The following is a 17,091-nucleotide window of genomic DNA, read 5'->3' as shown; positions in this document are numbered from 1 at the left end:
AATACAATTTACTCCAAATTACTTCTTGGCCAGTAAAACAAAAACCTGGCCAGAAAACCAACTAAGCTGCTAAATGGATCAATCCAAAAACATGTATTTGTTTGTACAACCCACAAAAATGTGCAGCTTACTATTCTAACTCTGAAGCTATTCAGATAAACTGCCCATCTCCATTTCAAGTTCAACCTCATGTGTGATTCAAGTTATGATTCTGTAAACTTTCCACACAAGTATCCCTTGTCACCTCTACATGCACAACAAACTCTAGCTTCAGTCTCCAGAGCATTTCCAATTCAGTGATTCTATGTCAGCAGTTTTTAACGCAATCTGAAATGCAATCACTGGGAAAAACTGCAAAATAACAGGAAACAAAATTAGTAAGATTTCAAGATCTGGTCATGCACATCAATCAAAGTAATTGTTAAATCATTAAAATTTATATCTGCTGCTAACTGTAAGAATTTTCTGCATTGTTCTTTGCTGTTACATTGAGACATGAGTGAATTGAATTGAATTTATTGTCATGTGTACCAAGGCACAGTGAAAAGCTTTGCCTTGCGAGCAATACAGGCAGATCACAGAGTTAAGTAGCACAGATAAGTAAACAATAGATAAACAGCGTCAAAAACAAAAACACAGTTACAGGCGAATGTTAAGAGATTGTGAGTCCATTCAGTATTCTAACAAACAGTACGAAACCTGCTGGTGTGTGTTCAGGTTCTGTACCTTCTCCCCGATGGTAGAGGTTGTAGAAAAGCATGCCAGGGTGGGATTGATCTTTGAGAATGCTGTCGGCCTTTCCTTGACAATGCGCCTGGTAGATGGATTCTATAGATGGGAAGATAGCCTTTGTGATTGTCTGGACCAAGTTCACCACTCTCTGTAACCGTCTCCGATCTTGAATGGTACGGTTGCCATACCAGATAGCGATACATCCAGACAGAATGCTCTCGATGGCACACCTATAAAAGTTGGCGAGGGTATTTGCCATCATGCTAAATTTCCTCAGCTGCCTGAGGAAGAAGAGACATTCTTGGGCCTTTGTAACCAGTGTGTCCATATGAAGAGTCCCAGAAAACTTGTTTTGGATGACTACTCCAAGGACCTTGACACTCTCCACTCATTCCACCTCTGTGCTGTTGATGTATAGGGGCGGGCATGAGTAACATCGCACCGAACGTCAATAATGAGTTCCTTGGTTTTGCCAGCATTGAGAGCTAGGTTGTTCTCAGTGAACCATTTTTCCAGGTCTTCCACCTCCCGTCTATAGTCTGTCTCATCACCATCTGAAATTCAAACAACTGTGGTGGTGTCATCAGCAAACTTGTAAACGGCATTAGTCTGGTATTTGGTGACGCAGTCATGGGTATACAGTGAATACAGTAGGGGGGTGAATATGCACCATGTTTTAAGTAATGCTAAAAAGGAAGGGAGTTGCAAGTTAGGGAATCATGGACTAAAAGCTATATTCTGTGGGAAATTTACTAGTCTTTGACAAGATAGTATTGTGATCCTTTCAAAACCCATGGAGCCTGGAAGGGAGAGTCAGCATATTCTTAGAAACCACAGAGCTAATTGTAGTGCTCTCATTGTTACCTTACATAAATACATCAAACTCAGCATTACCTGGGGATCGAACTTGGGACTTCCTAATCTCTGTGGCTTAGTATTAGCAATAACTTGTCTTAGTAAATCACCATTACATAGTAAAATCTTTTCAAGATGTTTCACAGGAGCTTTATCAGATAGAATTTGGCACGGAGGTATGTGACAAGGTAGAAATAGCTACTCAGTCGTACAAAACTTGAGTATTGCTGAAAATACATTTGTTAAAGCTTTTCACTTTGCACTCATCCAGACCATTCACAAATAATACTCATTCAAGGGGGAAACCAACATGTATACAGCAGGAGAGGACAGAAACATGTGATTGACAATTAGATTCTAATTGGCAGAGCTGTTGCTATGGGAATGTCTGCATTGATGCTGATTGACAGTTAATTGCCAAGCTTTGTCTAAATCTTGAAACAGGCGTTTGACTCTGATTGGTTACAGCATTGTCAAGGAAAATTAACCAGCAAATGGTTGTCATATATTTTGTTGATTGAAATAGGTGCAGTGTGTGTATACAATAAAAACTGAAAGAACTGCAGATGCTGCAAATCAGAAACACAAATGGAAATTCATGGAAAAGCTGAGCAGGTTTAGCAGCATTTGTAGGGATAAATAAAAGATAACATTTTGAGTCAAGTGACTTTTCCTCAATGCTAAGAGACAGTGAGGTCTTCAGATGCTGGAGATCAGAGTTGAGAGTGTGTTCATCAGGAAGGGCTCCAGCCTGAAACGTTGATTTTCCTGTTCCGCGGATGCTGCCTGATCTGCTGTGCTTTTCCAGCAACACACTCTCAACTTCCTCAATGCTGCCAGACCTGCTCAGTTTTTCCAGCAGTTTATTTTTGTTGCAGTATGTGTATATGTTTGTTCTGTCTGCAAAGAACAAGGATCCAAGTATTAATATATTTAACTTACGCTCAGTACCTTGCTTGTTATGAACAGTAAAAGGATATATTCTTTGATATGATCCACTAGTCTTTGGGATGTACAGCCTACATACCTGACATCACATTGCTATTGAAATTCACAGACCACATTACTCATTTGTGTGATAGGCAGAATGTCTGTTTGGTCTGATAGCAGCATCCATGCAAACTTGATGCTGGAAAAGGATGCATCAAAGCCATCCTGCAGGATAACGGGCACCCTGATTAGATCATTTCACACTGCATTAACTCATGAAAGGCCAAGGTTATCACTTTGGTTCTGGAAAGTGTCCAGGTTACCTCAGAGAAGGGTAAGATATCTCAAACACTTGAGCAAACAAGTGAAGTTAGCTGTCTCATAGTATTATTAGGCTGTAGCAACAAAAGTGGTATTCGCCACAAACAGGATGCTGCTGTCACGCTAAAGAGATACTCTGTATTTCACACAAACGAATAATGTGTTATGCGAATTTAAGCATGGTGTGATGCCAGGTATGCAGACTGGCTGATCATATCAAATATGCGTGCAAAGAATTACACTGTCAAATAATTTAGACTTGTCAGTCCAAGCTCACAGTATGGTGCACTTGCGTGTACTGGAAATTACATAGGCCCCTGTTCATTGCAGATAGAAAGAATGCGTGCATGCTCTGCGCCTACTTCAACTGAATGAAGTAGGTGATAACCATTCACTGGTTCACTTTTTAGGGAGACACACTACCAGTCAGAGTTAATCTGCCTAGGTTAAAGTTTAAACACACTGTGATAAGCAGTAATGGGTTTGGAGGTGCTGGTGTTGGAATGGGATGGACAAAATTAAAAATCACATAACACCAGGTTATAGTTCAACAGGTTTATTTGGAAACACCAGCTTTCAGGGTACTGCTCCTTCATCAGGTGATTAATGGGTGCATTCCCCAACACTTTTATGAGTTCATTTGCCAGCTGGCCAACGAAAACTCTGTTGTCTTGCATTATAAATGTTGGTTTTCCCTTTTAACTGTATTCTTGTGAATTGTCTTGATGAGATGAAAAGCTTTTATAAATTTTTTTTTCAGTAGTAATAAAAAAGGTAGTTTGGTCAAAGCAGTAACTTTAAGAATGGATTAAAAAAAAAATTACTGAGGTGTTGAGGTTTAGGGAAGATATTCCTGAGTTTCGTGCCTACATTGCTGAAGGCAGGGTCAACAGTGCTGGAGTGATGACATTCGGGTTATGGAAGAATTGGAAATGTGCGATGATCTTGGATAATTGTGGGGCTGCAAGAAATTACAGTGATATGAAGAGGTGACAGGTGTGGATGGATTTGAACACAATTTCACTTTGTTAAAATTGAGGCAAAGCTCAACTGGGAATCAAAACAAGTCAGGGACTGTAAAGGGGGATGGGTGAACTAGGATACTGACTTGGTGCAAAAGGATTACAGGAACTTTCAAATATAACATGGGTATAACAAGTATAATATCTGTGAAGAGGAGATGGTGAGGACTACAGACGCTGGGGAGATCAGAGTCAAAAATTGTGATGAAGGGCTTATGCCTGAAACATCGATTCTCCTGCTCCTCAGATGCTGCCTGACCGTCTGTGTTTTTCCAGCACCACACTTTTCGACCGTAACATCTATGAACAGAAAAGAGTTAACCCTTACTGAGGAAGGGTCACTGGACCTGAAATGTTAACTCTGATTTTTTTCACTGATCCTGCTGAGCTTTTCCAGCAATTTCCATTTTTGAATCAGATTTACAGCATCTGCAGTTCTTTTAGCTTTGATTTAGTTTTAAAATGTTAGGATTAAATCCAATAATAGCTTACATTCATTTGCAGATAGTTAAGTCTACACTTCATCAAGTACAATGAATCACCTACTAAAATGTAGTAATCTTACAGGTACAGGTTTAACATTGCTCACGGTGCTGGTCACTCTGGTTACCTGCCTCTGTAAATGTCTGACTGACCTTGGAAAACGAATATGCAATATCCACAGGTATGCAAGATCTTCACTCACACGTATCACAGGATGTCTGCTGAGCATTGATAAAAACTTTCATCTTTAAGCTTCTCTAAATACTATTTTTTATGGTTGAGTTCCTTAATCGTGGTAACCTAATAAAACGAAAACAGGCACTTCTGTTTGATGACTGTGGAGTCAATGCACTGGCCCTCAAGATAGGGTCGATTGGAACCAAAATACTTTCACTCGTTTTGGAATTTCAAACTAGGAGGCATAGTCAGAAGATTAGATGCAGTCCTTTTGGTAATGAAATTGGGAAATGTCTCTGCAAGGAAAGAATGGTGGAAATTTGCAACTGTCTTCTGCTAACAATGATTGATACGAGATTAACTATTTTTTTAAAATCTGAGATTATAGATTTTTGTTAACACAAATGGAGCAAAGGGAATGGGTACATAAAGATGGGTGGCAGGTCAGGTATGATCTAATGGAGTGACAAAACACATTTGAGGAGCTAAATGGCCAACTTCTGGTTCAATTATGTTATGTTCATTCTTATGGGTTTATTTGGAGAGAAAAAACTGTGAAATTACGGCCAATTGTCTTTTATCAACTGGTCGCACAGACTAAGAACTGTCAAGTTGGTGTGGGGTTTTTTTTTGGAGGGGGTCTATTATCAGGGTGAAAGCATCAAGTGGAGTAACAACAAAATGCAGGGCAGTGTCAGTGAATGAGAAGAAGCCTCAGGGTCGGGATTTTGGTGGAAGGCGGTTCTAGGCGCCTGACGTCAGGCACGGTATAAATGATACCGCGGTCGCCAGCGCTCCAGCCTTTACTGGAGGGAGGCTGAGCTCAAATTTACTCGGGGAACGGGGGGCTTTTCATTTCAAACAAAGAGGTGGAACATAGCCCGTGCAACAAAAACTACATTCACCAAAAAAAAACACCCGGTTTTAAAGCAAAAAAAAACTTAGATTGAGATAGTGTTCACAAAAGAGCCAACCATGCCAGCTAACGACCCCAGCCACAGTCTGCAAATCCAGTTTGGGCTCATCAACTGCGGCAAGAAATACCTAACGGCTGAAGCCTTTGGCTTCAAGATCAACGCCTCGGCCACCTCCATGAAGAAGAAGCAGATCTGGACGCTGGAGCAGAACGGCGAGGACTCCAACGTGGTGTTCCTGAGGAGCCACCTCGGGCGGTACCTGGCCGCCGATAAGGATGGCAACGTGTGCTGTGAGAGTGAGCAGCCAGCCGCCGACTGCAGGTTCCTCATTGTCGCCCACGACGACGGCCGCTGGTCGCTGCAGTCCGAGCCCCACAAGCGCTACTTCGGCGGCACCGAGGACCGCCTGACGTGCTTCGCCCAGACCATCTCGGTGGCCGAGAAGTGGAGTGTCCACATCGCCATGCACCCGCAGGCCAACCTCTTCAGCGTGACCCGCAAGCGGTACGCGCACCTGAGCGACAAAGACGAGCTGGCCATTGACCGGGACACCCCGTGGGGAGTGGACTCCCTCATCACCCTGGTCTTCCAGGATCAGAAGTACAGCCTCCAGAGCAGCGACAACCGCTTCCTCCGCAACGACGGCCAACTGGTGGAGAAACCCGACCGGGGCACCGGCTACACCCTGGAGTTCAGGTCGGGCAAGGTGGCCTTCCGAGACTGTGAGGGCAGGTACCTGGCTCCCTCCGGCCCCACTGGCACCATGAAAGCTGGCAAAAGCACCAAAGCGGGCAAGGATGAGCTGTTTGTCTTGGAACAAAGCTACCCACAGGTGGTCCTGAAGGCAGCCAACAGCAGGAACGTTTCCATCCGGCAAGGTAAGGGTTAATGCCGGCACACATTTTGGTTTATTCTCTTGACTTAAACCATTTTCCATCTCTCCCCTTGATCTACTCCAATACTAGCCACCCCCGTTGCAAATATAGGAGCAGCTACAAAACTTGCTTGGGGGGGGAATCTACATTGTATTTATAAATAAGACCTGATTACCTTAAGAATTCCATTGACTTCATTCCCTCAATTTCGTCTGCTAGGGAACTAATATCAGGCTTGGAAGATTTTCTCCAATATGGCTCCTATTTTCAGTCCAATCCATTGTTTTCCTGTAGGGTTTTTTTCCTTTTGGAAGGCGTGACCCTTGATGAATACTTCACATATCCATCAACCCTTTCCAATCTCTCTTGGTAACGGTATTTAATTACTTTGGGCGGTGTGTCAAAGGTTAACTAGCTCAACCAAGTCTCATTCTGTGGTCTTCCATTTGCAAACCCTTTTGATTAAAACGAGACCATGTATTAAATGTGGGTAACAGTATAACCGGCTGGAACGGGAGAGCCATGAGTCCAACAGATTTTCCAGATCGTACGTGATGGAAACACGCGGGATATTTCTTTATGGACCGAAAACGCGCAAAGGCTTTTTTAAAAAAAAATCACTCCCTCATTGTCTGCAATAACGGTCTTCCATAGCGGTGCTCAATTGCTTTGCTCGTTCATTACATGAATGGTATAATGATTCCTTTGTGCAGTGAACAATCCAAACATTTCCTTACAATACTCTGCCAGCAAGACTGGTCACCCCTCTCCCAGCCAACACTTCGAAGGTGAGGAGTGCAATTGGTTCGTGTAATAAAGAGTTTGTGTCCGGTCAAACCAAGGACCCACATCCATGACTAAGCTGGGGCTAAATACATTTATAAATAAAAACATCCGCATGCAATTTAATCTTAATTCATCTGCTCTTGAGGCAGTTTTTTTTGTAAAAATGGGTTTAGAAATGGATAGCGGATATCTCACCTAGCACTGTTGTATTTTGCGATTAGCTGAAATTTCCCTTCCTCATCTCTTGAGGAGGCGCTAAATAACAATTTAGTTTCAGACACAACAAAGGAAATGTGCTGTGGTTACTGAGAGCGTTTTCAACGCTCAACAAAATAGGGTTCCAGAGAGATGCGATTTATAGGCAATACAGAGAAATAACTCCCTTTTTTTAAAAAGGAAGCAGCCGTTATGGTATGAAATATAAGCATTTAAAATCCTTTAGCCCCGCAAAAAGGCTTCAGAGTGATCTCACCCGTGACTGAAGAACAAAACCAGATGTGCTATTTGAGCTCTTAAAGGGGAGACCTTTTCAAAAAGCCTAGGGTCTGCCGACAGAAATATACTTCAGGCGCCTCGACTACTAAGTCCGGTCAGAACCTTACGTGCAACATTTCACCACAGCATCCAGACTGCGTTGAACTAAAATTGACCAAAGTGTAGCAATTGTACTCGGCTTTATTTTTTAGTTAATATTATTTTCTTAGTGTGAAATCATTGAGCATCAAGTTCCTTGATCTCATGGAGTTTACCACTTCTAAGTTTTCTTAATGAATTATGCACTATTTAAGATCTTGTGAGCATCAGGTATTGTAGTGATTTATTGAAAGGTGTACAAGCAGTAAGTTAAAATATCACTTGTATTGTATTTGCACTAATAACAAAAACAGTGGACATAGTTTTTTTGAGCCTCAAATAAAAATTAAGACAGCATATTTGGTTCCTTGCAATTGTGTGATCTTCCTTGCTCTGGTTTGATCTGCATAAACTGCATTTATCTGGCATCTTTTTAAGATAGTAAAATGGTACTGTGGAGTTTGCCACTGTCGATTTGGGCGGCACGGTGGCTCAGTGGTTAGCCTCACAGCGCCTGAGACCCGGGTTCAATTCCCGCCTCAGGCGACTGACTGTGGAGTTTGCGCGTTCTCCTGTGTCTGCGTGGGTGTGCTCCGGTTTCCTCCCACAGTCCAAAGATGTGCAGGTCAGGTGAATTGGCCATGCTAAATTGCCCGTAGTGTTAGGTAAGGGGTAAATGTAGGGGTATGGGTGGGTTACGCTTCGGCGGGGCGGTGTGGACTTGTTGGGCCGAAGGGCCTGTTTCCACACTGTAATCTAATCTAATCATGCGTCATTTATCGGATAGAACCAATCTATCAACGTAATATCCTCAAGCTTGGACTGACTTCAGCACCTTTATTTTAGGCAAAAAAAGTTCCATAAACATAAATTAGTTCAGAAGATTTGTATGGTCCTTATTTTCGTCACTTTTTAAAACAAAACACATTGAGTTTTTTTTTACATCCGTAAAGAAGCCCGAAACTGCTTTCACGCTCCTGGTCACAGCTGCCATAAGTCGATGGTAATAATCTCCTCCCTTCACTTGGTTTTTCAAAAAAACCTTTGTTAGGGAAAGGGAATAAAAACTGCACAGTCCAGGCATGTCAGTATTTTTAAAGGAAAATGTTTCCGGTCAGTGCCCAAGCAGCAACATAAAGTGAAGCCAGTTAGCTGGAATGGAGCCCAAAATACTCACTCGCTGCACGTGGGGAATTGGCTTCTGACCAGTTTGAAGTGGTCAGCCTACAAAACAGATTTGCCTTTTGTTTTCAAGGACAACACCTCTTATTCTGAAGAAGGGTCACCGGACCTGAAAAATTAATCTGATTTCTCACCATAATGCAGCCAGACTTAAGCTTTTCCAACAATTTATGTTTTTGTTTGATTTCCAGCATCCCTGATTTTTTTTATTAAACCTCTGGGGTGGGTACTGTCCAGTGGGTGTCTGCACCTCTCAAATGTTCTGCTTGTTAACTGACCCTTTTCTACGAGCTTAATTACAGAAGATTGCTTTCATCAGGAATACAAGTAGCTTATCATTTGTATCCTCCAATCTTTTTGGAGTTATAGTTAGGAAAATTATGAACTACTGATGCACAGCATTCTCTGCTGCATTCTGTAACTTGATGACTGTGTGCCATTACAATGTGCACTGCACAATCTACAGGATATACTGCAGCAAACTGCCAAGTCATTTTTGACGGGTCTTCACAAACTTGAGCTCTGTTAGATACAAAGGATTAGTACAGTGTACACTGGAATGTCATGTCTCTGTGAGGCACACCCCAATCTGACGAGCATTTATTGCTGCCTCAAAGTCCTGGGCCTCTGTATTCAGCAGCCCTGTAGGAACATCTTCGCCCGGTGGACTGAGGCCAAAAGGCAACCTACACTCCCCTTGTCAAGAAGAACTAAGGGTGGGCAATAAATGCTGGCTTTGATAGCCATGTGCATATTCCAGTGATTGAATTAAAAATGAATTTTTTAAAATGCTGCTTGTGACTTAGCTAGCCCACAGATGGATAGATGATGGTGGCAGTGTTCTGAGATGCTGTTTGGTGATTCTACTGGTGCAAATGTGGATGTCTGGCAGGGACAAGGTGGAATGTGGCTTATAGTATTTTTTTTCTGTAGCTGAAAAAAACTGCCAGTACCATTTAAGTGCCTCAACAGTGACTTGAATGAGGTTCTGCCAAGAAATTGGTCCTGGTGGTATCAGATGGTACTAAAGGAGATGGTTTTTGTTGGGATGAGAAGCATTTCAAAATTGAAGTGCGAAAATATTTTGCTATTTTATAGGTAGTGGGAGCATTATTTAACTCTTAGTCTGAGCTAATAGCTAAAAGATTCAACACGGATTCGACTGCAGCTTGTTGCAGTTGGGCATTTGGAACATGAGGTAGCAGATGATGCTCGGAGGATGATGTAGTCTGTGGCCAGTGACCAGCAACTGAGGCCTACCTTGTTGAACTTGGAGGATCACACTTGTTCCTTCCATGGGAGAACTGTCAATTTTTAATGGTTTTAATAAAGAATCTACTCTCTGACTGGACGCCACTGCACATGAGCAGAGTGTTAATCACAAGTGCAGCCATGCATCCATTAGGATTACTATGTGGCCAGGGGTGTAGTGTGCAAGGGAGGTAGTGGGGAAAGAAAGATGGGACATGATGCCTCTACAATCTTGCATTGTGTTTTTACTGAAACTTTCTAAGAAATGTTTTTGACTTTTCTCTGGTTTCCCTTAGTAGAGAAATTTTCCCAAAACTCAAAACTGGTTGTAAGTGGGAATCTTTTTTATTCCGAACACTAGGGAGACAGTAAAAGAAATTTCACAGCACAACCGATCAATGACTTACCGGATGTAAAGCATAGATCTCGAAGACATGGTAAACACTTGTTTCTGTCACTTATTTTCAAATAGAAAACCTTACTCTTGCTTATATTTTAAGCAACTAGGTTGGCAACAAAGGGATAGAATATAGTTTTTTGGATCCACAAAGCAACTCATAATCACTTTCTGATGTGAATGTTTACTGTCTCCTTTGTTGAAAGGATGAGTGTGTCACTGGCTGGGTCAATGTTTATTGCCAATCCTTAATTTCCCTTAAGGTCGTGGTGAGCTTCTCCTTAAACTGCTGCAGTCCTTGGGGTACAGGGACACGTGCCATGCTGTTGGGAGGGATATTTAGGATTTTGATTATGATATTGAAGGAATGATGAAATAGTACCAAGTGAGGATGGAGTGTGGGTTGGAGGGGAGTTTGCAGCTAATGGTGTTTCTATGCACCTGCTGTTCTTTTTAGGTGGTAGATGTCATCATTTGGAAGGTGCTGTCTTGTTCTCTGCTGTTTGAAATTTTATTGTGCATTAAAGATGTATGAAGGATGCAAAAATTGTTTCAGACCTGGTATGTTAGATGCTGAGAAAAAGAGGACAATCCAGAGATGACCATTTTTTGATTTGTCTCCTTGCACTTGAAACCTAAGCTCTGACACAACGTGCCAATCAAACTTCAATATTCCTCTACATTTGAACCTTGCAGTTTGTGCTGTTCCAAAATAAACCTTGGGTCTTTGAAAATATCCTGGAAACTAACACGACTTCTTAACCTGTACCAACTCAATGTTAAAATGAACATACTAAACCAACTTGGAGTATACCTAGCGCTGCGTTTGTTTGATTCCCAGCATCTACCATATTCTGCTTTTCTACTAAGCAAATATCACTGGTCTGAAATGTTTTTCTACAACCTCTGATCATTTAAGGGGCCCAGAACTGGACAAGTACACTTCTTGACGTGGCCATACCACATGTGGATGTTAAGAACTGGTATTATATTTATATTCAATTGCCTTGTAATTTCATTGCACTTAGAGAAAGTGAGGATTTTCATTTCATTCCTTTTTTTTTGTGATTGTCTCAGTGCACTGGTTGTGGACCTTCAATGAAAAAAGCAAGACTTGATGCTGGAAATCTGAAACAAAATCGAAAATTTCTGGAGAAGCTCAGCAAGTCCAGCAGCATCTGTGGAGAGAAAGCAGAGTTAAATGTTCAGAGTCCAGTGACTCTGCATTAGAACTGTTAACTAGAAAAAAGTGGTATTGATGCTGAAGCTGAAGTTTGGGATGGAGATGGGGGGAGCGGGGTGAGGGGGAAACAGGAGGAGAGGGAGGGAAGAGGTGAGCACATAGGTAGAGATGGAACTCTGAGAGGGATATGAAAGGGGAAGATAAACGAGATTATGAATAGCAGGCCAGAACTGAAGAGAAGCTGAATAAGTGATCAGTTTTACCCGCCCCACACCTGGTTGCTTTTAGCAGTCACCCATTCCCAGGTATTCCTCAATCTATTATCATATTATACAAATTGCATTCAACACAGCGAACTCATTCTCTCATGTCACATTACCATTTATTTAGTTTTTCTGAAGAAGGGTCACTATATCTGAAATGTTAACTCTGCTTTCTCTCCACATGCTGCCAGACCTGCTAAGTTTCTCCAACAATGGGTTTGTTTCAGACCTTGAATGTATTGTGATTCACACTAGTCCTTCAGTCCCTGCCTAGTAAATCCATGGTTGGATTTGCTCCAGTGCAAGTCTCTCCTTTGAGCCTGAAGGGAGCATTATTAGTTGCCTCATCACCAATGTACTTCCAAATATCCTTTTCAGCAGTGTCACCAAACTCAGTGAGCAAAGATTGATTTTTAAGAATTGATGCTAGGTGCCCAGTCCTGGAAGGTTTGGTGTGTTAACAATGACCTTTTGTGCTAAATTAACTTCTTTTGTGGTTAGTGATGTATTCCTTCAGTTCCAATTCTTGCTGACACTTTAATGTTCTAGTGCTGTCATGCACATACCCAAGTGATTGTGTGCCATTTGTTTTTAAAGGACGGATAGACGTCTGATTGTATTTATCTTTTTAATTTGCTTGATTTTTGTTAAACCTTTTTCACTGAAAATTTGCTTTTATTGTACTTCCTTGTCATTCAATCACTCAGCTAACTAAAGGCCTATTCATACAAGCATTGAACGTTTTTTGTACATCAAAGCCTAGTTGAATATCATCTGCAAGTGAACTCTGTCCTGATAGGCAAGCAACGCATTACTACATGGCTGTAGCAGCATAGCCATTGTATTTATGTATAATGAAAAATATTCTTATGTTACAATATGAATGGAGTACTTAAGTGACAACTTGCCTGAGGTCATATGGGATACTTTACTGTTCGCTGAAGTGTAGTGCTGGAAATAGAACAGCAGATCAGGCAACATTTGAGGAGCAACAGAGTCAACCTTTCAGGCTTAACCCTTCTTCAGGACTAGGGAGGGGCTCCAGGGATGAGGAATACATAGGGGGAGGGGCGGTGGGGCTGGGGAAAGGTAGTCGGGATGGCGATAGGTGGGCGAAGGTAAGTGGTGATTGTGACAGGTCAGTGGGAAGTGTGGAGCAGATAGTTGGGAAGGAAGATGGACAGGTAGGTTGGTCAAGAGGGTGGTGCCCAAGTCAGAGGATTGGATCTGGGATAGGGAGAGGGGAGATTTGGAAACTGGTTAATTCAGTGTTGAGGCTGTGTGGTCATAGGATCCCGAGGCAGAAGATGAGATATTCCTCCTTTGATTTGTGGCTGCCCTTGTTTAGGCAGTTGGAGGAGGCCCAGAATGGACATGTAATAGGGGGACAGAGAGTTGAAATGGGTGACTACAGGAAGGTGGGGTTGGTTAGTGTATATGGACCAGAGATGTTCCCTGAACTGTTCCATGAGATTGTGCTCTCTGATGTAGAGAAGGCCACATTGAGAGCAATGGATGCAGTAAATGAGGATATCATGTCCCCCATATACTTTACTCTGTGTCCACCTTGGTGAATAATATCCAAGTGTTATTTGCAAATCTGGTGACCTGCTTTTTGACCTTTATTGTCAAGACATCTCATTCTGCTGGTTTGAGGTGGGTTAATATAGGAATTGGGTTGAGTAAGTGTAATGGAGTCTCACTGGCAATAGTGTGGCAAAATTAGGGGAGGTGACAAGAAAACTGGCTGAGCCGAGAAATTCAGGATTACAGGCATTGGACAGAGGCCCAAACCATGTGTAGACCATGACAACCTTTCATTCTCGCATGTCATGCTGTCTAACTCCTGGATGTAAACTCGCACCCACTTTGGGGGAAATAGGTGCAGGGCAGCATTGAATGGAAGAGTTAATCTTGACATTTAAAAGATGAAATGCTGTACAGTAGCATAAGCTTATAACAAGTTATACAATGAAAATAAACTGTCAGTACTGGCTTTGAATTTGAACAATATGCACGATACAAAAAATGTACTGGTTAAAAAGAGCTTTTAAATTGACTCCAAATTAGAACACTCAAGATTTCACATGAGTCCTATTGGTATGTCTGCAATTGTGTATGCTTTTCCCAACTTACTCAGTGCTGGGTAAGAGTTGTTTGATTCATGTTTGAAGAAAAGATGATTCAGGATAAAATAACTTCCATCAATTATGTTTATTGTGTAGGCCCTTTTATCTATTTGACGGGGTTTAGAAATATTCACTACCTCTTGGTGTTGGTCTGCTTTCCTCCTGGATTTTTTTCCTTCCCTGCTGCTCCCTACCCAAACAAAAATCTGGAGGAAACATAGTGGGTATATCAAATCATCAGACAATGAGTAATAACTAGAATAGCCTTGCATTTGCTTCAGTTGTGGAAAACTTGCAAGGCCTTGGTGGAGTTTTTCTCTCTATGCATCATTTCTGTAAAAGATTATGCTACCATGTGATATGTTGGGCAAGGTCACCATGTTTACCACTAACAGAAGTATTTGAGTTTATAACAACATCAAATTTCTGATTCCTGTTTTGTTGCATTGCTGAAGAAAAGGTATTTTGTCAAAGCTTTTTGTCTTGCACTCATCAGGATAATGTTGTGGTGTTGTCGCCATAGTCTTACCAGATAATAGGGGCTGCTCTCTCATTAGAGAAGTGACTGGTGGTGATTTAGCTTGAGGGCCACCAGATGTGAGGTGAGGGAAGAGGTTGAGAGTCCTTCACGGTAACCTCGAACCAGTGATGGGAATTGAACCCACGCTGTTGGCATCACACTGCTGTGTAAATCGACAATCCAGCCAACTGAGGTAAACTGACTCCCATCAGGACAATGTGCAAGAGTACCAATAAAAGAAGAAAACCAACACTAAAACTGTATTAGAGACTGCAATCACTCAAATCTGCATTTTTCTCTTTCATTGGTATTTTGTGAATTGTTCTGAAGAGTGCTAGGCACAATGTTTCTTTTATTACCAATATCAAGTTCTGTACTTCCAAATAACTTTTCCATTGTCATGAATTCTGGGATTAGACAATTGGAATATTGTAGAATGAGATGTACAATTAGAGCAGAAAGGTGATCAGCAAAACAAAAGATTCCATGTTAACTTGATACAAAGGATTCCCATAAAGATTAAGGGAATAATGTTGGGTATTAAATTCTCATTCCTCCTCTGATTAAAAATCACCTGTTTAATTAGGGTTACCTAAATGCCTGAAACCAGTCGATAATACAACCACAGAGAGGTTCTCCATGCTTCCTGTGCTGCAATGATGTTGGGACAAATTATATGCCTAATTTAAATGGCTGATAATCCTCCAGAAGATGCTGGAGAAACCCAGCAGGTCTGGCAGCATCTGTGGAGAGAAGTTCTGAAGATTCCTACAGGACTAAACGTTAACTGCTTCACCACAGATTCTGCCAGACCTGAGTTTCTTCAGCATTTTTGTTTGTTGAATATCTTAGTAGGAAAGTAATATGTTGTATATCTTGGGTAGTTCAATGGTTAGTACTGCTGCCTCACAGCTCCAGGGATCTCGGTTTGATTCCAGCCTCTGGCAACTGTCTGTCTGTCTGTGAAGTTTGCACTGGATGTTCTGGTTTCCTCTCTGTACAAGGATGTGTAATTTAGGGTGGATTGATCATGTTAAGTATCCCTGTGATGTTTGCATTAGGTGGGTTAGCCATGGTAAGTGCTGCATTATGGGGATAGGTTGGGGGCTGGGTTGATTGTGATCCTCTTCAGAGTTGGTGTGGAATTGATGGGCCAAATGGTTTCTTTCTGCACTTTGAGTAGTCTATGATTCTGTGATTTTAATTTTTAAAATTGTCGTCTTAAAAATTTCAGTAGTTAAGTAGACCGGATGATGTACTTTTGAATCTCTCAACTGAGTTTATAGACAAATGTTTATTGAGCTAGTATCAGCCAAAGCAGCTGTGTTCAGGTTGTGTAGCAAGTCTGTCTCTGGGCTCTCTGAAGATAGATAGAATTGCAGCATTGCTACTAGGGCATGTATAGGATCAGTGAAGGCAATAGAGTTTGGTCATGTGGTTTCTGGCATCCATCTAAAACCCATCTTGAATAAGATGCTTGAGGCCTTGACCTTTGAATGACAACTTTTGAGATGCAACTGAACAAATGGAAAGGAAACTAAATAATTTAACAGGATTAGCTCAGTTATAGCTTCCATTTTGCAATTCTACGCCATGATTCTTAACTGTCTGTCTCACTATATACAGTTTCTTGGTTGCAGTTTCCCAAAATAAGTTGTCTGTTTTTAAACACGATCTCCAATTCTCATTGTATTTGATTGCAAAGGGACTTGCACAGCTGCTTCCTCTTTGGACTGCTTCAGCATACTGGGATGAGTGGAAGTCTTTTGATTGATTTTTAACATGTTTGTTAAATTACAGTTACTATTTTAAAATCTTCCAGACTTTGGGAGGTATGGGTGGGACTAGGAAACACTTTGAAGCTGCCCTTGTTGACACACTCGGTTTTAAAAAAAACTATGAAAAGGTTTTGAAAGTTCCCTTGAACATGAGAGAGCTACCCATTGCTTTACAACTCACATAAAGACAGAACTATGAAACTGCTTTCCATTTAGGATTCTTCTTAAAAATTGCCAGAGCTACACAAATATCCTCCCGTGCACCACCCATCTGCCTTAAGAGGACTTTAAGTTGGCTGTCGACTTGAAGAAGATTCCACTTCACTGGCATGGTCTGTAATCTGATCTGTGGCTGGTGTGGAATGTTATTCAATAAAACAAATTCAAAGGAAACTACTGTTCAGTTCTCCCTGGTCTCCAGTTAACTGGATGAATCTGTCTTTGTATAGTCTGCTGGTTTAGAATCATGTAGTAACTGTCCCCTTCCCTCTTGATAACTACCTACATCTCTTCCATCTTGGCACTGTGATTAGGGCTGGTGAATTTGCTTCCCAACTGTAACCAGCTTTGAAAAGCGTATGACACTTTACAGCTTAGCACTTCATTTAGCGTATTGCTGGCTAATGTAGTCCTTATTGCTAAAGTAAATTAGAGGAGAAAGTTGAAACTCCAGAAAAATTCATTCTAAGTATCAATCTTTTGTGAAATTAGTCAGAG

General features: G+C 41.5%; 1 protein-coding gene across 1 annotated transcript in view; it reads left to right on the top strand.

The window, feature by feature from the left end:
- The first annotated feature begins 5,187 nt into the window (after positions 1–5,187).
- fscn1a (fascin actin-bundling protein 1a) overlaps positions 5,188–17,091 on the top strand; it is a 45,704-nt gene continuing 33,800 nt past the window's right edge. The window contains exon 1 of the mRNA XM_043711264.1: positions 5,188–6,315. Within this exon, the coding sequence (XP_043567199.1) occupies positions 5,496–6,315 (820 nt within the window). The 5' untranslated portion in view covers positions 5,188–5,495. The remainder of the gene's footprint in view (positions 6,316–17,091) is intronic.

The sequence above is a fragment of the Chiloscyllium plagiosum genome, chromosome 21, assembly GCF_004010195.1.
Source record: "Chiloscyllium plagiosum isolate BGI_BamShark_2017 chromosome 21, ASM401019v2, whole genome shotgun sequence".
Classification (NCBI taxonomy): domain Eukaryota; kingdom Metazoa; phylum Chordata; class Chondrichthyes; order Orectolobiformes; family Hemiscylliidae; genus Chiloscyllium; species Chiloscyllium plagiosum.
This window is presented reverse-complemented; position numbering and strand designations above follow the sequence as displayed.